Source organism: Astyanax mexicanus, chromosome 21 (assembly GCF_023375975.1).
Source record: "Astyanax mexicanus isolate ESR-SI-001 chromosome 21, AstMex3_surface, whole genome shotgun sequence".
Lineage (NCBI taxonomy): Eukaryota > Metazoa > Chordata > Actinopteri > Characiformes > Acestrorhamphidae > Astyanax > Astyanax mexicanus.
The window spans coordinates 33,461,464-33,485,047 of NC_064428.1; the positions used below are offsets into that span (position 1 = coordinate 33,461,464).

General features: G+C 37.6%; 2 protein-coding genes across 2 annotated transcripts in view; both read left to right on the forward strand.

The window, feature by feature from the left end:
- The window catches only part of capn9 (calpain 9), a 29,043-nt gene extending 12,620 nt beyond the window's left edge, over positions 1 to 16,423 (forward strand). Inside the window, exons 5-20 of the mRNA XM_022674562.2 lie at positions 179 to 347; positions 1,787 to 1,870; positions 2,641 to 2,726; positions 2,972 to 3,049; positions 4,032 to 4,192; positions 4,301 to 4,455; positions 5,627 to 5,835; positions 7,209 to 7,245; positions 7,898 to 7,978; positions 8,246 to 8,303; positions 9,373 to 9,437; positions 11,577 to 11,645; positions 12,981 to 13,059; positions 13,905 to 14,021; positions 14,556 to 14,614; positions 16,048 to 16,423. Coding sequence (XP_022530283.2) covers positions 179 to 347; positions 1,787 to 1,870; positions 2,641 to 2,726; positions 2,972 to 3,049; positions 4,032 to 4,192; positions 4,301 to 4,455; positions 5,627 to 5,835; positions 7,209 to 7,245; positions 7,898 to 7,978; positions 8,246 to 8,303; positions 9,373 to 9,437; positions 11,577 to 11,645; positions 12,981 to 13,059; positions 13,905 to 14,021; positions 14,556 to 14,614; positions 16,048 to 16,074 — 1,534 coding nt within the window. The 3' untranslated portion in view covers positions 16,075 to 16,423. The remainder of the gene's footprint in view (positions 1 to 178; positions 348 to 1,786; positions 1,871 to 2,640; positions 2,727 to 2,971; positions 3,050 to 4,031; positions 4,193 to 4,300; positions 4,456 to 5,626; positions 5,836 to 7,208; positions 7,246 to 7,897; positions 7,979 to 8,245; positions 8,304 to 9,372; positions 9,438 to 11,576; positions 11,646 to 12,980; positions 13,060 to 13,904; positions 14,022 to 14,555; positions 14,615 to 16,047) is intronic.
- Positions 16,424 to 20,558: 4,135 nt separating this feature from the next.
- Positions 20,559 to 23,071, forward strand: LOC111193475 (uncharacterized). Its single transcript, XM_022674384.2, has 3 exons — positions 20,559 to 20,868; positions 21,553 to 22,650; positions 22,825 to 23,071. The coding sequence occupies exons 1-3, from the start codon at positions 20,659 to 20,661 to the stop codon at positions 22,981 to 22,983; spliced, it is 1,467 nt and encodes a 488-aa protein (XP_022530105.2). The 5' UTR covers positions 20,559 to 20,658; the 3' UTR covers positions 22,984 to 23,071.
- The last annotated feature ends 513 nt before the right edge of the window (positions 23,072 to 23,584 follow it).

Sequence of the window (23,584 nt, forward strand, 5' to 3'; positions counted from 1 at the left end):
TATTTTAAAATATATATTGTATAAAAAAACTAGATGAAAAGATTATATTGTCTATAGTATAATAATACTAGTAGTTATAATGATAATGAAAAATGAAAAATATAAAGATTCAAAATAAAAAAAATGAAAGACAAATGCATATATATAAGAAACACTATACTGTATATGTGTATTTTAGACTGAACGGCAGTTATGAGGCGCTGAAGGGGGGCAGCACTCTGGAGGGTATGGAGGACTTCACCGGCGGCGTGGGCGAAATGTACGAGACCAAGAAAGCTCCATCTGATCTTTACACCATCCTGAAGAAAGCTCTGGACAGAGGATCCATGATGGGCTGCTCTATAGACGTGAGAATAAATGCTTTTAATTTTTTTTAGTAGTTCTTTTGTGAAAGAAATAGTACTACATAGAACAATGCTGCATAAATTGATGCATTATTGACGTTAAATTATTAAAAGACTAGGCTCCGAATGGTGCTGGCCACTATGATCAGTAGATTGCCTGTTCGAATCCTGTTCATGCAGCTTGCCATCAGCTGCCGGAGCCCTGGGAGAGCACAATTGGCCTTGCTCTCTCTGGGTGGGTACAGTAGATGGCGCTCTCTCTCCTCATCACTCTTAGGGTGATGTGGATCAGCACAAGGCTGCATCTGTGAGCTGATGTATCAGAACCCAGTCGCTGTGCTTTCCTCCGAGCGTTAGCGCTGTGATGCTACTCGGCAATGCTACAGCATCAGCAGCAGTTCAAAAAGAGGCGGAGTCTGACTTTACAAAAGTTGTGGAGGAGGCATGTGCTAGTCTTCACCCTCCTGGTTTTAGGGCATCACTAGTGATAGGGGGAGTCCTAATGAGTGGGATGGGTAATTGGCCGTGTGAATTGGAAGAAAATGGGATAAAAATAGAAATAGAATTATGAAAAAAAAAAATTAAAAACACTATTAAAATGATTAGTAAATACTAGTCGTGTAAATAAGTTTAATCACAACAGTTCTCTGTGATTAACTGCGATTAATCGCACTTGTTCTTCTTAAGATGCAAGTTTTTATAGTGGATATTTTAATGTTAATAAAAGTATGAATGTAAGAAATTTAAAATGCTGTTATATTTATATTAGTGATGTCAATATATACTTAAATATATAATGAAGTAAAAAATAACTTTTTTTACTTCATTATAAAAATCTCAGCTTGGTTGTAATTATTTCTGAATTAGACCTTAATCATAGCCACTATGAGTGAGAGGTCGCAGGTTTGATCCTCCGCTCATGCAGCTTTGCCATCAAGCTGCCGGCACTCAGAGGGAGCAAAATTGGCCCTGCTCCCTCCGGGTGGGTAGATGGCGCTCTCTCCCCACATCACTCGTAGGGTGATGTCTGCAGCACAGGGCGTCTGTGAGCTGATGTATCGAAACCGAGTCACTGCGCTTTCCTCCAAACGCACTGTGATGCTGCTCAGTAATGCTGCATCAGCAGCAGCTCGAAAAGAAGCAGTGGCTGACTTCACATGTATCAGAGGAAGCATGTGTTAGTCTTCACCCTCCTGGTGTGTTGGGGCATAACTAGTGATAGGGGGAGTCTTAATGAGTGGGTTGGGTAATTGGTCGTGTAAATTGGGGAGAAAATGGGAAAAAAATTAAATTAAAAAAATTATAAAAACAGCAAAAAATGGTCAAACTTGGTGGCGTACTTAATTCGCATTAAAATAATAATACCAAATAAATTACATGTGTTATCGCTTTAACGGTAACAGTCCTAATAAATACACTTAAAAATGTTTTCCCCCCACTAGATCACCAGTTCGGCTGAGTCTGAGGCTCAGACTGCATCAGGTCTGGTCAAAGGCCACGCCTACTCCATCACCGGCCTGACGGAGGTGAGTGACAGTCAGATTTCAGGTGATGGTGGCTGGTCAGGGCTCTTTGTTGATTCTTATGCATAAGAATTCAGATTTACTGTATAATACACATATACAGTTTAAACTCAAATGATTTAAGTCTGTTTTACATAAAATTTCTAAACAATAATCAACTATTTTGAGTTAGCTGAACTGATTTGTGGGCTCATATACTGAAGTATTCAAACTGAGATTAGTCTGTTTTCATTAACAGCTTCTTTTCCATTGGCTTCTGTCACAATCTATTTGCATACTGGGTGTGTCCAACAGTTTCTGACTAGCACTCACCATCAGTGTGATCATAGTGATTCCCCCTGGGCTACCTTACAAATAAATCAACTTTAGTTTAGTTAAGTTGTAATAACTTGATGTTTTAATTTATGCTAACTCATATTTTCATTCCCCATTACTTAAAAAAATTGAGCAAACCAGCTGCTTAAAAAAAGTTAAGTAAACTCAACTTCTCTGGTCTTAAATTAAGTTCCCCTTTAGCTGTAATAACTTGATATTCTAAGTTATGCTAACTCAAGTCTTCATACCCCATTACTTAACTTTTTTAAGGCAATTGGTTTCCTCAATTTTGTTTTTAAGTAAATTCAACTCAGAAAATTTGAGCAAACCGGCTGCCTTAAAAAAAAGTTAAGTAAACTCAACTTAGCCAGATTAACTTCCTATTTAAATGTAATAACTTGATGTTCTAAGCTATGCTTACAGTGTGTGTGTGTGTGTGTGTGTTGGATCTTCTGCAGGTGGATTACAGAGGGAAGAAGGTGAAGCTGATCCGGGTCAGAAACCCCTGGGGGCAGGTAGAGTGGAACGGCCCCTGGAGCGACAAGTACGTCCCTTTATGGTTCTATATAACTAAAAATAGTTCCACACCTGCTGATAGAGCAGAGATGCAAAGAGGGACTGACTCCACACTGATGTTACTGATTTTTTTTTTAATGGGATGTCATTAAAAAGCTCATGTAGATGTGATGTGCAAAGTGTCCCATAGCAAAATCTGTCCTAAAAGCTTTAAAAATGTTTTCTAACAATAATAAGCTCGTTATCTAATGTCCTTACTCTGGTCTCTTTCAGTTCCAGAGAGTGGAGTGGTGTGGATAAAGCAGAGAAGACCAGAGTGCTTGAAAACTCCACAGATGATGGAGAATTCTGGTAGGAACTAAACTTTTATACAGCAAAATAGTTAAATAGTAGTTCATGATGGTTCTGGTGTCTTTGGACTTCTTATAGCTCATAGCTGAGGTTCACAGGTGAATATACAGCTGTGGAAAAAATGAAGAGAACACGTAGCGCATTTTTTATTTTTTGTATAATTTTATTTTTTTTTTTTTCCATTTTCTCCCCAATTTACACGGCCAATTACCCAACCCACTCATTAGGACTCCCCTTATCACTAGTGATGCCCCAACACACCAGGAGGTTAAAGAGAAGCACATGCTTCCTCTGATACATGTGAAGCCAGCCACCGCCTCTTTTCTTGCTGAGAATCATCAAAGTGCACTCAGAGGAAAGCGCAGCAACTTGGTTCTGATACATCAGCTCACAGACGCCCTGTGGTGTGGACATCACCCTTTAGTGATGTGGGGAGAGAGCGCCATCTACCCACCCGGAGGAAACATGGCCAATTTTGCTGCGACCTCCTGCTTATAGTGGCAGTGCTTTAGACAGCTTGACCCCTCTGCGCCCTCAGTGCAACATTGAATGATTATTTCAGTAAGCCAATGAAGTTGTCTGATTAATTTACTGTTTAATTGTCTGATTCATTTACTTCATTTTACCCAATAATGGTTTACTACAATGTGTGCGTAAAGGATATCTTAATAGTTGTCGCCAAATGAAAAAAAAAAAACATTAGAAACATACATACGCCTGAAATGAAAGTGCTGTGGGGAAACGCTCACGTTCTCACATTCAAGTGTTATTCAGTACATCTGACCGTGGAAGTGAAATATGGCGTACTCAATGTTTTTGTATGTACGCACCTTTAGTACATGAGGCCCCAGGTCACTATTGACCTGCAATACTTACCTTACAACCACTTAGCAACACTATATGATTTGATTTATTGGTGAATCAGATCAAACTCCTCTTGGAGGAGCAGTGTGACAAAACTACTCACACGCTTGTGTTGCAGGATGGAGTTTGAAGACTTCAAAGCAAACTACGACAGGGTGGAGATCTGCAACCTCACTCCAGACTCGCTGATGGACGACACCAAGAAGAAGTGGGTGGTGAACGTGCTGGAGGGCAACTGGATCAGGGGCTCCACCGCTGGAGGCTGCAGGAACTTCATTGGTGAAGAACTTTTGTGACACTAGAAAACACTGGATTCCATGAAGAACAATCTTTTTAGTTACATATATTTATGTGCAACAATTCTGCTGTTCGTCTGTTTGTCCACAGATACGTTTTGGACGAACCCTCAGTTTAAGCTGAAGCTGGAAGATGCTGACGGTGACGGTCGGTGCAGTGTCATTGTGGCCCTCATGCAGAAGAACCGCCGGAAGCTCCGCAAAGAGGGGCTCGATCTGGAGACCATCGGGTTCGCCATTTACCAGGTCAGTTAAATACTGTAGATCAGAGGAGAGCTTGGAAACGTAGAGTGCGGTCATAGAATGAACTGAGATTTTATAGTGTTTAAAAAGTGCAAATTATGAGCTATAATCATGGGCGTTGCTGTAATTAATAATGTAGGGGACTTGTCAAAATTATTAATTTGGATATTAGTTCACCAAATGCTGCTTCTATTGCGTCACAAAAGAATCCATTCCACTTGATCAAAATGAGAATACAAATACCACTGACTTTTGGAGTCCACTTCGAGTTTTCTGGGTTATGAGAGAAACTGGAGGAGGTCACGTCAGCACCATTGCCATCTCACAATGTCCAGCTTTTGTGAAAACCCTTATTTTTCCCATTATGTGCCCTCAAAATGAACCCTAGGCCACATTAAATGAATTTTTAATTAAAGCTGATATCCGTAAGTTTTGGGATTTAGGGCCCTCTCTGGTGAGAATGGGTAATTGCTCTGAGTTTCCTCTTCTGGAGTCTCCATTGCTCCACCAGACGCTCGCGTTCAGTAATACTGAGCCGGATCCTCTTTTAGAGGCTGTACGTGTGACATAAGTACGTAAAGACGCGTGACGTGGCCAGAAGAAGAACTCCCGTGAAAAGCGACCAGACACCCCAGTTTTTAGAATTAATATGTTATGTTCAGTCAGAGAGAGAGAAAGAGCGCTCAGTCAGAAACTTCACTCCTTCGTTTCTTTGTTTTTACTATGAGTGAATGAGCTACTGAGCTCTGAGTTTCCCCTTCTGAAGTCTCCGTTGCTCCACCAGACGCTCGCGTTCAGTAAAACTGAGCCGGATCCTCTTTTAGAGGCTGTACGTGTGACACAAGTATGTAAAAATGTGTGTCGTGGCCAGAAGAAGAACTCCCGTGAAAAGCGACCGACACCCCAGTTTTTAGAATGAATATATTAGCAGGTTTAGCAGGGATGGCCGTTTCAGCACACTGGTACCATTAAACACAATATATTATCCCTTCTCCACTCAGAAATGCTTCTGTGTACTAACGAGTACTAACAAAATAAGAAGTAAAATGCACCCCTAGACCTATTACTGTTGGTAATAAATTGTGTCAGACCACCAGACCTCACTGAATATGACCTGCTGCTATTCTGAATCACTCTGCTTCTGGTTCTCACCGTTGCTCTTTCTCTGTTCCAGGCCCCTAATGACGAGGACCACCTGGAGAAGGACTTCTTCCGCTTTAACTCGTCTAAAGCTCGCAGCCGCACCTACATTAACATGCGGGAGATCTCAGAGCGCTTCTCTCTGGACCCCGGCAGCTACCTGGTGGTGCCCACCACCTTCCAGCCCCACATAGAGGCTGACTTCGCCCTGCGTGTCTTCTCCGAGAGCAAAGCTGAAGCCATGTACAGTACATTCCCTGCTGTTTATCTGTCTCTCTTTCTCTCTCTCCCTATGGATCTGTCTCTCTTTCTCTTTGTCTTTCTCTGTGTCTGTATCTATTTCTCACTCTCTCTCTGCCTGTTTTTCTTTTTCTCTGTCTATCTCGCTTTCTCTTCATTTGTTTGTATCTCTTTCTCTCTCTCTCTCCCTTTCTCTGTTTCTTTCTCTCTCTCTCTATGTATCTCTCTCTGTCTATATCTCTCTTCTAAATCTGTATCTCTTTCTCTCTCAGTCTGTCTGTATCTTTCTCTCTCTCTATTTGTGACTATATCTCTCTCTTCTAAATCTGTCTGTATCTCTTTCTCTCTGTCTATCTCTTTCCATCTCCACTGTTTATATCGCTCGCTTCTAAATATGTCTGTATCTCTCTCTCTATCTTACTGTCTATATCTCTCTCTTCTAAATCTGTCTGTTTCTCTTTCTCTCTCTCTGTATCTCATTCTCTCTCTTTGTATCTCCTTTTCTCTGTATCTCTTTCTCTTTCTGTCTATATCTCTCGCTTCAAAATCTGTCTATCTCTTTCTCTCTCTCTTTTTGTCTATATCTCTCTCCTAAATCTGTCTGTATCTTTTTCTCTCTCTCTTTCTGTCTATATCTCTCACTTCTAAATCTATCTATCTCTTTCTCTCTCTCTCTTTCTCTCTCTTTCTGTCTATATCAATTGCTTCTAAATCTGTCTATCTTTTTCTCTCTCTCTTTCTGTCTATCTCTCACTTCTAAATCTGTATCTCTCTCTCTCTTTCTCTCTTTCTGTCTATATATCTCTCTTCTAAATCTGTCTGTATCTCTTTCTTTCTCTCTCTGTATCTCATTCTCTCTCTCTCAATCTGTTTCTTTCTTTCTTTCTCTCTCTCTCTCTCTCTCTCTCTCTCTCTCTCAATCTGTGTCTTTCTCTCTCTCTCTCTCTCTCTCTCTGTCTTTCTATCTCTCTCATTCTCTCTGTTTTTCTGCCCCTCTCTCTCTTTCTCTCTCTCTCTTTTTCTCTCTCTCTTATTTTTGATAAACAAGTGCATAAATGCACCAACATGCCAAAAGTCATGGGACCTCACTCAACCTCACACAAGATAAGACCTCACCACTTATACAAGTGTGGGCATTCTCAAGTCGTCCCCAGTGGCAATACTTTGTGATCAGTTACTGCACCCTAAATCTGTCCCATGACTTTTGGCATTTGAGTGTACTTATGATGCAGATTACAGGTGCAAAGCAGGAATAAGAAGTGTGTATGTGTGTATGTGTGTGTGTGTATGTGTGTGTGTGTCTGTGTGTGTGTGTGTGTCTGTGTGTGTGTCTGTGTGTGTGTCTGTGTGTGTGTGTGTGTGTGTGTGTAACACAGAGAGATGGGGAACACCATTGAAGCGGATCTCCCTGATGTAAGTGACTTTTTATATACCTTTTATATACCTTACATATATATAAATACTGCTGTTCTGGGTTCTTTTGGGACCTCCTGGATGAGTTGTTCATGCCCTTTTGGAGTAATTTCGGTTGGTCAGTCACTCCTGGGAAGGTTCACCAGTGTTCCTTGTTTTCTCCATTAGTGAATAATAGTGAATCACTGTGGTTCTCTGGAGTCCCAAAGCTTTAGAAATTAATTTATTATTTTTTCCAGACTGATAGATGATCAATGTCTGTTTTCTCATCTGTTTTTGAATTTCCTTTTAATGTGCGGCTTTCTTAAAATCTTTTATCTGCTTCATGTTGTCAGACAGGATCTATTTAAGTGATTTATTGATGATTGTACAGGTCTGGCAGTAATCAGGCCTGGTTGTGGTTAGTAGTAAAATTGAACTCATCTTCCCAAAAAGTGATTAATCACAGTTAAAGGCCAGATTTGTTAGTTTGTTTTTCCCTTAATAAATTAAATCATCATTTAATTTTTTTTACTTTGCATATTTACTCAGGTTATATTTGTCTGATATTCCTTAAAATCTGAAAAAATATCAGTACATATATATGTGTGTGTTTTAGCAGTAAGTGTGTGATATACTGCATTTATTCACTATTATTGCTGCCCCCCTTTAGCCACCCATGCCCAGTCCACCAGAGGAGGAAACTCCAGAGGAAAAGGGTCTGCGGAGCCTCTTCGAACAGATTGCTGGCTCGGTAAGACTTATTTTATATTTTATATATTTTTGCTTCACTGTTTAATAGTTTTCTTTAATGTTCTGGTTATTGAAGAACAGAATGAAAGGAGAAGGATAACAATAAAATATGCACAGGAACAGATACAGATCTACAGTCCGTATTTACAGAACTATATTTACAGTCCTATATGCTCACTGTAGCTGAAAAAAATCCAATAATATTCATCATTTTCTGACTGGACTGTGTATATTAGAAGTTATATATTTGATGTTATGTGCTTTGCAGGATAACGCCATCAGCGCCTATGAGCTGCAGGACGTTCTGAATGGAGTCCTGAGCAGGAGTGAGTTTATTACAGTTCGTAAACCTTTTAAATCAACACCAAAATGTAACATTTATTATATGAAAACATGAGTTTCCATTTATTTGAAATATATTGACACTATATTGGCAAAAGTATTTAGTCACCCGGTGTCACACATGACAGACACACGTGGATATACTAAACACACGGTTTATCGATAAAGGGGCTAGGCTTATAGGAGTAGTAGGGGACAGGCAAGGTCAATAAAAGTCAATAAAATGGCAGCAAATATAATCAAAAAGACAAAAGAGTAGTCAGGCAAAACAAGGTCATATACGGTAAATTCAGCAAAGAGAAGGAGCAAGGCAAAAGAGGAGTTAAAAAGACAAAAATAGGTTGGCAACAGGAATAATAATATTAAATAATGATACCCTTTATTTATATAGCACTTTTCATACATAAAAATGCAGCTCAAGGTGCTTCAAAATAAAATTAAATAAATCAGCAAAATGTAAAAGTAATAATTAACAAATAAAACTGTTAAAAAGGTAACAAGACATTTATATTCAAATAAAATATAGAATAAAATAAATTTAAACAAAAAATATTAAATAAGAATGAGAACAACAAAAGCATTCAAATAAAAAATAATAATTTAAGTATAAGCGGAACAGAACTAGTAGAAAGTTAAGCTACGGAAAGGCTTTATAGAAGGAAATGCTTTGTAGAAGAGCTAGCTAACTAGATTCAATATTCGGCAGGGAAAAGAGCAAAATGAGAGGTATATATACTAGACAACACAGGTGTAAGCGATCAGTAACGGGGGGAGCGGGAACACCGCAGCCTCATGGGATTATCAGAGTCAGGGGAGTCCGTTGTGAGTGCATGCTGGGAACTGGAGTCCTTGTTGTGTAGTTCAGAATCCAGAGCAGGCAGATTTACAGCATCAAGACCGACACCCAGTGGATACTTTTGGCAATACAGTGTATATATTGTATATAGTGTATAAATACTTTGAGTGAGTGTACTGTAGTAATGAGTGTGTTGTAAGTGGATTCAGTAGTAAAGGATGTTTAATGAGTGTACTGTGCGTGTTTTTTGCTTCTAGGGAAAGAGATTAAGTTTGATGGACTGACCCTGAACACCTGCCACAGTATCATCAACCTAATGGATGTATCCTTTTACCCCAACATGTTAATTCAGATATAAAATATTAATATATACATACAGAGAGACCATCTAAAAATGACGAGTTTCTTTGATTTTACCAAATTAAAAACCTCTGGAATATAATCAAGAGGAAGATGGATGATCACAAGCCATCAAACCACCAAACTGAACTGCTTGAATTTTTGCACCAGGAGTGATTAGCATAAAGGTATCCAAAAGCAGTGTGTAAGACTGGTGGAGGAGAACATGATACCAAGCTGCATGAAAAAAACTGTGATTAAAAAACAGGGTTATTTGTGAACCCTTAAAATTTTATGAATATGAACTTATATATATTTTTTGCATTATTTGAGGTCAACAATGTTCATTTACTGAAACATAAACCTATAAATAGCAAAAATGATTCAGAAACAGAAGCTGTCTCTTCATTTATTCAAGAGCTGTAGTTTTATAACACCCCCATTTTATCCCTTTATTTTTTACCATTAAAGCTTTAAGCATATAGCTGTAATGCTTACCGTGTGCAATATCCCTCTCACTATGTGTACTGTGATTTCCTTATCACAATTTGTGCAATATGTTTAACATGCAATATTATTTTTCACCTTTTTATCTACTATTTATTTATTTACTATTTACCTAAATTTACACCTAACCATAAACATACAGTCATATGAAAAAGTTTGGGCACCCCTATTAATCTTAATCATTTTTAGTTCTAAATATTTGGGTGTTTGCAACAGCCATTTCAGTTTGATATATCTAATAACTGATGGACACAGTAATATTTCAGGATTGAAATGAGGTTTATTGTACTAACAGAAAATGTGCAATATGCATTAAACCAAAATTTGACCGGTGCAAAAGTATGGGCACCCTTATCATTTTATTGATTTGAATACTCCTAACTACTTTTTACTGACTTACTGAAGCACAAAATTGGTTTGGTAACCTCATTGAGCTTTGAACTTCATAGCCAGGTGTATCCAATCATGAGAAAAGGTATTTAAGGTGGCCAATTGCAAGTTCTTCTCCTATTTGAATCTCCTCTGAAGAGTGGCATCATGGGCTCATCAAAACAACTCTCAAATGATCTAAAAACAAAGATTGTTCAACATAGTTGTTCAGGGGAAGGATACAAACAGTTGTCTCAGAGATTTAACCTGTCAGTTTCCACTGTGAGGAACATAGTAAGGAAATGAAAGAACGCAGGGACAGTTCTTGTTAAGCCCAGAAGTGGCAGGCCAAGAAAAATATCAGAACGGCAGAGAAAAAGAATGGTGAGAACAGTCAAGGACAATCCACAGACCACCTCCAAAGAGCTGCAGCATCATCTTGCTGCAGATGGTGTCACTCTGCATCGGTCAACAATACAGCGCACTTTGCACAAGGAGAAGCTGTATGGGAGAGTGATGCGAAAGAAGCCATTTCTTTGTGGCGTGCTTGCAGAAATGGCTTCTTCTAAAAATGATTAAGATTAATAGGGGTGCCCAACTTTTTCGTATGACTGTATCTCCTCTGACCTTATCTTAGCGGCACTCGATTATATATAGTATATATTGTTTCCTTTACTATATATAAATTGTTAAGTATCTTTTAATGTATTTCCTGTAATTGTTTTGAATTATTGTTATAGTTTTATTATCATTTCTTTATATATCTTCCTGACCTGTTTCTCTGTCCTTTATCTTATCTTATTTTTCATTTAAAGAAGACAAATTAGCAAAAAACTGAAAAAATACATGTAGTATTGGAAAAAACATATATGTAAATATGAGTATATTGTGGCGGCTCTGGGTTGTGTGTGTGGCTGCCTGCAGGCATGGTTCTGTTCTCCTGTGTGCGAGGATGACAGGGGTGGGGCATCTCCCTTGGGAGGGGTTATGCAGAGAGGGTGGGCACCACTCTGGATCTGCCATCTGGGAGACACACAGCTGGGTTGGTGGCCTTTGGGCTATTTTAGCTCTGTGGGTTGATGGTTTTAGCTCTCCTAGTCTTGTTAAAGGCTGTAAGTGAGTGGCAAGCCTGTTCAATAAAGGAGCTGTTGAGCGTTCAGCATGAGTCTCACGGGTCTTCCTTCCTCTTCCGCGCCACAATATTGTAAAAGTATATATGTTTAATTTCCTTAACCGGACTGTTCAGGTGGACAACTCAGGCATGATTGAGTTTCAGGAGTTCAAAGTTTTCTGGGAAAAACTGAAGAAATGGATGGTAAACACAGTCTCTCATTCAGGCTGTAAATCAATAAATTATCAGTCTAAGATTAACTGTAAAACAACCTCAGGAATGATTAAGATCCTTCCAATACTTTGGATTGGAGTTGAAAGTTGGGGATGAGGTTTGGTGGTGGTCTTTCAACACTCTGACCTCACTAACTCTTACTCTTGTTAATGAATGCAATCAAATCCTTACAGCAATCCAGCTCCAAAATCTAGCAGAGCATCTTTCCTGGAGGGTGGAGGCAGTTACTCCAACAAAAACAACATAAACACTTTTTGGATGTTCACCACTCCACCTCATCTCCATCTCATCCGCAACTTATCCTATTGGTGGCACGGTGGCTTAGTGGTTAACACGTTCGCCTCCCAGCACTGGAGGCTTGGGTTCAAGTCCCTACCTAGGTTCAAGTCCCCCTCTGGTTTCCTTACACAGTCCAAAAAGAGGGAGTTCAGGAAAATAGGATACTTTAAATTGTCTTGGTGCAGTTGATGCAGTCCTCTAGGTGGAGGTTGTTTCTGGTTGAGAGTAGGCTGTGCGCGATTGGCTGGTGTGTGTATATACATGTAACTTCATTCATTCGTTAATTTAATATCTTTATTTCAGAGGAAACAATGAGCAGGTGTTCATATACTTTTGTCCATACAGTATAGTACCGTATTTTTCGCACTTTAAGGTGCACGTAAGATCCTTTAGTTTTCTCAAAAAATCATCAGTGTGCCTTATAATCTGCTGTGCCTTATGAGTGTATGAATTCTACCAGTCAGGCATTAAGGAGTTAGATATACAGAGTTATATAAGCGTGAGTTTTCAGTGAAGTTTCTCCAGCACTAAGGCTGTGTGCAGCAGCATTAGCATTAGCCGCTAACAGCAGCTCACTGTTCATACTGCTTGTTTACAGTGTTAAAACAAGCTACGTGACATGAACCACTAGCTGAAAGCGCTCTGGGTTACTGGAACACTCAGGATTTCTCAGTGTAACGCTGTTGGCCAGCTTTTACAAGCGCTAAGCACTGCTAATCGAGGCTAGCGCTGCTACGAACTGTACAAGAAACAGTTTTCAAAAGAGAAATCTGTGTAGATTAACAGTCAGCACTCGTTTGACTTTAAAAGAAAATGTTCAGTTGTGTTTTCTTAGGCGTCTCCCGGCTGAACTAGAAGGGAAACACGATGACACCCTTGTTCCTTACTAGTGTCGCTTAAAATGTACCTTATAATCTGGTGCACCTTATGTATAAAAATAGACATTCATTAATAGTGCGCCTGATAGTCTAAAAAATATGGTACTTAGATTTTCTACATCTTTAATGTGGTGCTTTTTGAATGCAGATGCTGTTCCTGTCCTACGATACGGACCGCAGTGGACGCATGTCCTCCTACGAGCTCCGCCTCGCTCTGAAAGCAGTAGGTATGTCACTTTTTGTTTTATTACTTTTAGTCCAAACTTTTTGATGAAGGGACCAATAGAAATGCTCCAAAATTAAAGTATTTTTAAATTGACTTCTGTTGAAGTTTGGAAGGTTCTTGTGCAACACTGATGATACAGTAGGGCTGCACAATATATCGTTTAAGCATCGTCATCGTTGCGATGTGCGCATGTGCAAATGTCACAACGTAGGATGTGTGATATCACTTAGGGCAATTAAATTAAACGCGTCATGTTGCAATGTTTCGATTCTTGACACAAGAAGTAGATACACAGCACTGTCGCTGTGTCTGTGTGAGTGACAGGCTGCTGCTGCCTGAGAAGCGCGAGGGGGAGGGGGGGCGGCTAGGTGTAGTAAACACGAGGTAACTGTGCATGGCCTCCATCCACATGGTTGGGCACGTGCTTGTAAACGTGAGCTTGTGTTGAAAGCTGTGCACCTCAGTCCAGCACAGTTTTTCAGCGCAGATATTTCCAGTTACAGCTGAATTCACGCTTTTAATCCCAGAAAAACAAAAGCCATTTAAATGCCTGATTAAAGGGCAGATTACTGTTGTTTTGCTGTTTTCCTCGGGTTTTGAGTTTAGCTCAGGGCTGACTCAGCTCTTGATTGGTCCAGATGCAAGACAGCGCATGGGTGGGGCCGGGGCTCTGGTGACGTCATGGGCCCTGCATTGTTTAATATCATGATATATATATATCGTCGAAGAATGAACATTTGCAATGTAAATTCTTCCAATATCGTGCAGCCCTACGATACAACAGTATGTAAATTGTGCTGTATTTCTGTGTTATTAACAGTAATACTGTACATATTTGTTATGTAGGGATACAGCTGAATAACGCGCTGCTGCAGCTGATCTGTCTGAGGTTTGCTGACAAGAAGATGGAAATTGACTTTGATGATTATCTGACCTGCATCGTCCGGCTGGAGAACATGTTCCGTAAGTGGCTCCAAATTACCAAAATTCATTACTTCTTCTGTAGGTAGAAGTATAGATACTATAAGTATAAAATACTTCTGTAGAAGCTGAAGCTAAAGTATTAACTCAACGTTTTTAGTCTTTAAGTAAAAGTGTTTAAAAAAAGTACTGGTTTCAAAACTACTTAAAGTATAAAAGTAAAAGTAATGTAAGAAGAAAAAATTAAGCCATTAAGAACAAAGTTGATCTATTATTGAAATGTCATGGTTGATAATATAATTTGGGATGCTCTAGGCTGTTCCCTGTTTCAGCTGCATATATACTGATTGTAAATTAATGTATTTTAGTAGAATGTAAATATATTAAAAGAAGCTTTAGTTGGACTGGAGTTTGTCTGGATGTGTGCAGGTGTGATGGATCACAGTATGAACCAATAGGGAGTCAGAATGGTATATGTTTATAAAAGGTATTTAGGAACATTAAGAGTTTAATGATTTGAATGGATGAGTGATTACTTTTGGAAATTTTTTTATTTATTTTTTGCTTCTTTTACAGGAGTTTTCCAAGCCCTTGACACACGAAACAAAGGAGAAATCGACCTGAACTTCCAACAGGTGAGCTATTTTATATACAGAGCACCAGTCAAAAGTTTGGACATACCTTCTCATTCAGTGATTTTATTTATTTCTTTATTTAATTTATTTTTTACGTTAGATTCTACATTAGATTAATATTAAAGTAATGAAAACAATTAAGGGACACATGTAGAAAGTATAAGTATAAAACTAAAGTATAAAACATATTCTGGTTTATTTAACACTTTTTGTTTACAGAATAATTATGTAGAGCTTTAATATAGTCTTTAATGTCAATTTTACAATGTAAAAAAACATAAAAATAAAACACATTGAATGATGAGATGTGTTCAAACTTTTGACTGGTACTATATATATATATATATATATATATATATATATATATATATATATATATATATATATATATATGTATATGTATATGTATGTATGTATGTATGTATGTATATGTATATATATACAAATTGTAGACAGTTTATATGTACTTTTGTATTTTATACAGTGTAAAGAAAAATAAACAGTATTAATTATGATTCAGAATGTGTATTTATTAGTGGTTTCAATCAATTAAAAAGTGTAATCAGATTACTCAAATTGATTTTGATTAACTGCGATTAATCGCAATTGCTGTTCTTAAGATACATATGTATACAAGTTACATATAAATAATACATGAATGTAAGAAATGTAAAAATCAATAATATTTATATTAGTGGTGTCTAAAATTAAAATACTGGTATATACTTGTATGTTTAAAGGCAGATAAAGTCAATGTGGAGCGCTGGAATAAAGAATGCATTATAAATTAGATCGAGGAAACTTTTTTTTTTTTTTACTTTATTATAAACATCTCAGTTTGGTTTGTAAGGATTTCTGAATTAGCTGAGTATAAAAGAACGTTTTCACACCTGTAGTTGTGAAAGTATCTGTGGTCCGGATCAGTTGATGAGTTTGTTTATTTGGAGCGTTTCTCCCTCTGTTTGGTTTGGTTTCACACAGACATAAAAACGCACCAAAATGAGCACCAGTAAACCATGCGAGCACATTGTCTCCTCTGATTTAACACAGAACGCTGAAAATTTGCTCCTGCGCTTTTAAACACAGAGTTTTTTTTTATGGAAAGTGCAGCACAGATGTGAGCAGTGAACGCTACACATATTGATCTCTTAGTGTGTAAACAGCATGGAGCAGCAGCAGAGACAGCGTTTGTTCATAGCAGTATATTATTTGGCTAATATGTCAGAATAAACTGCAGTTTAGCTCAATTAAAAAGTAGTATATTTGATAGATGATAGATCATGTTGGACCGGGCAAATTACTGCGCAAATCGGGATCAAACTTGGTGTCGTAATTTAAAAAAAAATAACGCAGAACTAATTCCAGATTAATCATGTGCAAAATACATAAAAAACTCTAATATCTTATCATGTCTATTGTTTTCTTTTATACAGTTCCTGCTGCTGACCATGAATGTCTGAATAAAGAAGAGGAAACCAGAAGAAAATATATTTTTTAGGTCAATTGCTGAAACACCCGGACTGGATTTATTACGCAGCAGATTTTCCAGAGCACAGATTTCTCCGAGCACAACGCCAGAGCCAAATTTACTTAAGCGAAAGATAATCACGCAGAGTTTACTGTTTTTTAGATGTGTGTGTGTGTGTTCTGTTGGATTTTTTCAGGGTATACTTTTTCATGCTGCAGTTATTGTGTATTTACATGGATACGGATTATGATTTTGAGTGAAGTTAAAAATGTTTATCCATATTTTGAGTTTTGAGTTCTGATGTTTACAACAAAATAATAAATCTGCAAACGTCAATCACACTCAACCTTTACTGTGTCTGTCCTAAAAAATAAAATAAATAAAATAAAATAAATAAAAGGCAGTAATCTGAACCGAAAGCAGAGCTCTATAATGATCTAAATAAAAGGCAGTAATCTGGACCAAAAGCAAAGCTCTAGAATAATTTAAATAAAAAACAGAAATGTGGACCGAAAGCAGGGCTCTAGAATAATCTAAGTAAAAGGCAGTAATCTGGACTGAAAGCAAAGCTCTAGAATAATCTAAATAAAAGACAGTAAGATGGACCTAAAGCAGGGCTCTAGAAAAATATAAATAAAAGGCAGTAATCTGGACCAAAAGCAGAGCTATAGAATGATCTAAATAAAAGGCAGTAATCTGGACCGAAAGAAGAGCTCTAGAATGATCTAAATAAAAGGCAATAATCTGGACCAAAAGCAGAGCTCTAGAATGATCTAAATAAAAGGCAGTAATCTGGACCTAAAGCAGAGCTCTAGAATGATCTAAATAAAAAGCAGTAATCTGGACCAAAAGCAGAGCTCTAGAATAATCTAAATAAAAGACAGTAATCTGGACCGAAAGCAGAGCTCTAGAATAATCTAAATAAAAGGCAATAATCTGGACCGAAAGAAGAGCTCTAGATTAATCTGAATAAAAGGCAATAATCTGGACCGAAAACAGAGCTCTAGATTAATCTGAATAAAAGGCAATACTCTGGACCGAAAGCAGAGCTCCAGAATAATCTAAATAAAAGGCAATAATCTGGACCGAAAGAAGAGCTCTAGATTAATCTGAATAAAAGGCAATAATCTGGACCGAAAACAGAGCTCTAGATTAATCTGAATAAAAGGCAATACTCTGGACCGAAAGCAGAGCTCTAGAATAATCTAAATAAAAGGCAATAATCTGGACCGAAAGAAGAGCTCTAGATTAATCTGAATAAAAGGCAATACTCTGGACCGAAAGCAGAGCTCCAGAATAATCTAAATAAAAGGCAATAATCTGGACCGAAAGAAGAGCTCTAGATTAATCTGAATAAAAGGCAATAATCTGGACCGAAAACAGAGCTCTAGAATGATCTAAATAAAAGGCAATAATCTGGACCGAAAGCAGAGCTCTAGAATAATCTAAATAAAAGGCAATAATCTGGACCAAAAGCAGAGCTCTAGAATAATCTAAATAAAAGATAGTAATCTGGACCAAAAGCAGAGCTCCAGAATAATCTAAATAAAAGGCAGTAATCTGGACCGAAAGAAGAGCTCTAGATTAATCTGAATAAAAGGCAATAATCTGGACCGAAAGAAGAGCTCTAGAATGATCTAAATAAAAGACAATAATCTGGACCGAAAGCAGAGCTCTAGAATAATCTAAATAAAAGACAGAGCTGAATCTGAATTAAGGGCATAAAGGGCAGAGCTGAAGACTAAAACTCAAGCTGCTCTGGAATATCCTGACTAACAATAAAGCAATAATTGACCAAAAGCAGAGCTGTGGATAATCAGAATAAAGGCAACGCTCCAGACTAAAAGTAAAACCGCTCTGGACTAGCCAGAATAAAGCCAGTGCTTTAGATTCAGTGCAGAGCTCTGGAATAATCTCAATAAAGGCAGGGCTTTGATTAAAACAAAGGTACTTTGGAATAATCAGACTAATCAGAATAATCAGAGCCGCTTTGGCAAAACTCAAACATAGACAAAGGGTCAAAATTAAAGCAAAACTGTCCTAGGCTAAACACAGGGTTAAACACAGATCTCTGGAATAACCAGAATAAACTAGGGCTCTTGACTAGAAGCTCTAGACTAAATACAAGCAACTCAAAGCACTGCTCCGTAATCAGGGTTAATAAACGGCATTAAACTACCAACATTACCCAGTGTCCTAAATTCTAGCTATCCTCTACATCCGGCTACTAGCTAACTAGTTAACTTAATGAATTTTCATTTATTACAGTTTACTGTACAACTTACAGTAAGTCCTGCAATCCTAAATTAATAAACACAATTTGTAAATGAAATAGTTATTGGCTGATTAGGCACATCAGGGCAAGTTAAACTTTACATTCATATATTTTTTCTCAAACCTTGGACTACCTATCTATCTCATTCCAAAGTTTAAATTCACGGGAAAATACTAATACGTGAAGACGGCAGGAGGGAAAAAATACAGTAGTTTCCCAGCCAAAACAGGTATGACTTTCACACATACACTTACCAAAAAAAAAAAAAAGACAAAAGGGCACTTTGGACAGTGAGAGCCAAAGGGACAGGTGCTCCAGCCTCTCCACATTCTTCGAAAATAACATATACACATAATTATTTATTTTGTATTGTACATACATATTTATTTAAAAAGAACAATAACAATATTTTTTTTAAATACTGTATGATTTTGCAAATATATATATATATATTACATTAATTTATTCTTTTTCTATTTGTTATTCATTGACTACGTAGACAAATTTAATGTTAACCTGAATTATTTATTTAAAAACAAATTTAATAAATTATTCATATATAAAAAATACAGTATATGCATATATAGAGTATATAAATATATTTATATATATATATATATATATATATATATATATATATATATTGAGAGAGAGAGAGAGAGACATGCTAGTATTTTTCCTTTTTCATTTTAACTGTTACAAAAAAAACATATACAAAAAAGAAAAAAGGAAGAAATATTTATATTTTTTTCTATAGACCGTTTCAATGAGGAAAACAATAACAAAGCTACTGCGCATGTCTGTTCCTTCGACGCTTCCGGTGGCGCTATTTTCAACTATAAAGCTGTCAAAATGAGAGCGCATATTTCGCAAATCTCCCGAAAACCGAGCAAACATATGGTCAGAAATTAGTCAAAAGTGATCAAACCTCTTTTCCTGATCCTTTTGATAAGGATTTAAGAGGGAAGTTTTTTTCCTCTGATTTAAAACGCTTGCCAGATGTGATCACTACCTTGTTGAAACTGAGGCAGTGAAAGCGCACCGCAGTTTGGGCGCATATAATTACTTTCTCAGTGGAAAAGTTGGGAATATTTGTTCCTGTAGTAGAGAAGCATCACTATAGTGTATGGTGAGGTTGGAGCAAGTCAAACTCTATCCAACACGTACTCTGCATGATTTATAGATAAGAAGCAGGGAGAAGTTGTGAGAGGACACTGTAACTGTACGGCAGGTCAGCAGTGTGAAAAACGAAAGCAGGCGTGTTTACTATGGAGGACCAAAAATGACATAAGTATAAATAAATAAATGTTGAAATAAATAAATGAATAAATAAATAAATGTTGACATAAATAAATGCACATATAAATGAATAAATAAATATAAAAATAAGAAATGTATTTAATTTATTTACCTATACAATTATTTGTGCACGTATTTATTTATATATATGTATTTATACATTTATATGTGCATTTATATATATATATATATATATATATATATATATATATATAATTTTTTTTTATTATTATTTATTAATTTCAACATTAATTTATTTATTCATTATTTGTTTACATATCTATACATTTATATGTGTATTTATTTATACTTATGTAATTTTTGGTCCTCCGTAGTTTACTTGTTTAAAGAACAATTTGACCTGATTTTCAATGTTTGTGACTTTCAGATTAGGTAAAGTTTGTATTCATGTTAAATTAAAAAGTTACGTCCACTGTTTTGAACGCTGTTTACCGCTGAAGTGTCCTAGGAACATGCGACGTCACTTCCTACGCTCATGAATATTCCTCTAAAACGGTCTATAGTTATTATTTTGTATATATGATTGCTAATTACTTTAATAATAATACATCGTTATATAAATAGTTACATCATTGTATAAAAATATATAAATATAAATAAAAACATGAATATAATTATTCTTACAATAATTTCAGAAAAAGAAATCTCAGTTCATTGTTTGCTGTGATATCTGAGGCGTTTTTTAATTGTAATATTTTATGAGTGAATATGAATGTTTTGAATGTTTTTTCCCTCACAGGACACCGTACCTTAAAAACACACAGAGGTTTAGGTTAGAACCAGTCATCCTAGCAACCAGCGGTAACCAAGGGCGGCGGGGCAGGCGGTGTTCCGAACGTGACGTCATCGCTCAACTCTGCGGGAGAATTTTAAAGCGCTGACATCACAAACAGAACGTCATTCGCGCGATTGTCTCTTTGGAAGAAGGACGGATTTCAGAGAAGCTCTTATCAGATCCATAACAGAGAGAAGAGAAGAACTATGTCCAGAACCGAGGACCAGAGAACCGTATCCGATACCGAGGACTACAAAATCTTTTTCGGCTTAACGCGTAAAGGTTTCCTCCACACCCACTCCAAAATCAAAAGCCTTATGGGGACCGTGCTGCCCCAGAGCACGGGGGGCGACGTTCTGGGGTCGAGGACCATTGCTGACTTAACCGACAACATCTTGAAGATCGTGTTGAGACAGGTAAGACACTTTATTCACTTTATTTTTATTGTATTTATTATTTAACATGCCAACTGGAAACTAAAGGTTTTACCTACATATGCATGTGAATATTAGTGTTGGACATGGGGGATCAACATGGGTAACCAAACTGGGTCACATAATGTTTTTTTTATGGTTTTAACAATTTCAGTTAAATTGTTTCAGTTAAATATATCATATAGCAGATGAACACATATTTACAAAGTGATATTTGAGAAGTGAAATGAAGTTCATATGATTTACAGAAAGTGTGCAATAATTATTTAAACTAAATTAGGCAACATAAAAATTAAATCAATTTTTAGTAGATCCTTTTGCAGGAGTAACAGCCTCTAAACGCTTCCTATAGCTTCCAATGAGAGACTGGTTGTTTCTGGTTGAAGGTATTTTGGTCCATTCTTCTTTACGAAACACCTCTCCATTTCAGTCAGATTTTATATCAGTGGCATTGTTTATTGCAGTAATTTCTGAGACAATATATATCTTTAACACAAACCAACAGATCAATATCCTGACAGGCCTAGTAGTGTCTTCTATATTCAATTAATAATTATTAGATTATTAACACCTCTAAAAAGTGCTGTTTGTGAACACTGTGTGATTTGTTTTTGTCACTCAGGCGGCTAAAAGTTCTAATCTGTGGTTGTTTCTCTCTTTCTATAGACCAGTTCCACCCTCATAAAGCTCTGCGAGAACGAGTCCTCCTATAGCGTCACTCAGGCTCAACAGATGGGCAGCGATATGGCTGAGAAACTGGTCGATTCTACAGCCGACAAGATGCTGGAGTACTGGCACCTGTGCATCGTGTCCAATTGGTTAACCGCGGCCTCCTACGATCACTGCGTAGATCCCAACGTCGTGATAGACTCCCTGTCTTCCCGAATGGCGAAGGACGCTCTAAGTACTTTCTTCCAGTACTTGTTGAGCATCTGCATCAGGCAGATGCCCAGCAAGACCAGGAGTGTTTTTGTAGACTCACCCATGAGCAGATTTCTAATGGACGTCGCAGAGAACGCAGTGGGTTCATTAAAACTAGGCGCTTCAGAGAAGAGAGTCTACAAGAAGTACAGTCTCTTTTCTGAGAAGATACTGAGGGCGATGCTTGGATGTGCCGAAGAAGAGAAAGAAGAGGATGATAAGGACTTCGACAGCGAAAAAGACATTCTTGAAGTGATTAGAAGCTATAGGAAAACTCTCAAGACTGAGACACACAAATTCATCCGCAGCAGCATCCTTAAAGAAACTTCAAAGATCACGGCATCCATCCCAGGTCTGAGCGATCCTGGATTTCATCTTACCGCTAAATTGAAACGCTGTGCATCATTAACATCTTCAGAAATCGTGGAACTGCTGACCTCAGCATTATCGCTTATCTTCATCAAGAACATCTACCCAAACCACAACAAATCAGTGGTGGAGAGGATATCCAAAGCTCTGCTGAAGCTAACTCAGGATAAACTCAAAGAGGCTATAAAAACAAACCTACTTCTGAGGTCCAAGCAGAGCATGTCCACTAGCCAGAGCGCTGTGCTCCAGGCCGGCTCTAATCGAGTGGTGAGGAGAATTATCCGGGACATCAAGGAATACCTCATGGCCTCTTTAATGGAAAAAACTCAGGCTTCAGTTCCAGCTAAAAAATTCCTTAAATCTATGAAGAGACAATTGGACATCATGGTCTATGAGCAGATTCCCATCCTGCAACCATCTCTACTGACCAGGATAAAGAGAACATTCCGCCAAATGAGGAACAGGATACGTAAGGTATTTAATTTAGAATCATGATATTAATATAGATATTCATCCTCAGGTTTTTATGACTTCATTTGGTTTATTTGGTTTATTGACAGTTAGCTCTGAAAACTTTACCTGCAACCTTGCAGCTTCTATCATAGCTATTACAACTTTTAACGTAATAATATTCTCTTCTTTTCCCAGATGTTTGCCACAAAAGTGTCACCATTGAACGTCCCGCCCACGACCGGTGTCCAGGAAAGTTCTCCTCCTGATCCTCCCTCCGTCTCTCCACCAGAGAAAAAGAAAAAGAAGTCATGCATCTTTTCAAGACTTTGCAGGACTTCAGGCTGCAGCAAATGAAGAAAAGTTTTTGGATGCTCCTGACTTCCGCTTCTTAGATAGATGGATGTTTGGATGGGTGGATAGATTAGGTTAGATTAGTGGGTGTTCATTTCCCAAACAGAGTACAAAGAGTTAAGCTCTGGTATTTTATTTAAAGAAAATTGATCAAAGGGATATAGATACATAGATGGATAGATGGACAGATGGATGTATACTGTAGATAGATAGATAGATAGATAGATAGATAGATAGATAGATAGATAGATAGATAGATAGATAGATAGATAGATAGATAGATAGATAGATAGATAGATGGAGCTGGTTTAGGTCAGGGATTCCCAGGGTTTGGCTGTGGTTTGTTGTGTGATCCGGTGTCGACCCGAGGAGGACGGGTTCCCCCTGTGAGCCGTGGTTCCTCTCGAGGTTTCTTCCTCTCACCGTGAGGGAGTTTTTCCTCGCCCCCGTCGCCGCAGGCTCGCTCACTAGGGGCTCGGACCCGGATCTACATAGACTAACTGAGACTTTAATGATCTGAACAGGAAGCACAGGAAGTCTGGAGCTGAAAAACACTTTTTTTTATGATGCTGCAGAATAAAATAAAATAAAAGTAGTGTTCTAT

Bases quoted from the DNA above. Each gene is read 5' to 3' on its own strand.
- LOC111193475 (XM_022674384.2), top strand. From the start codon at position 20,659: ATGTCCAGAACCGAGGACCAGAGAACCGTATCCGATACCGAGGACTAC. The intron at 20,869-21,552 runs GTAAGACACTTT...CTCTTTCTATAG, and splicing joins TGAAGATCGTGTTGAGACAG to ACCAGTTCCACCCTCATAAA. The intron at 22,651-22,824 runs GTATTTAATTTA...TTCTTTTCCCAG, and splicing joins TGAGGAACAGGATACGTAAG to ATGTTTGCCACAAAAGTGTC.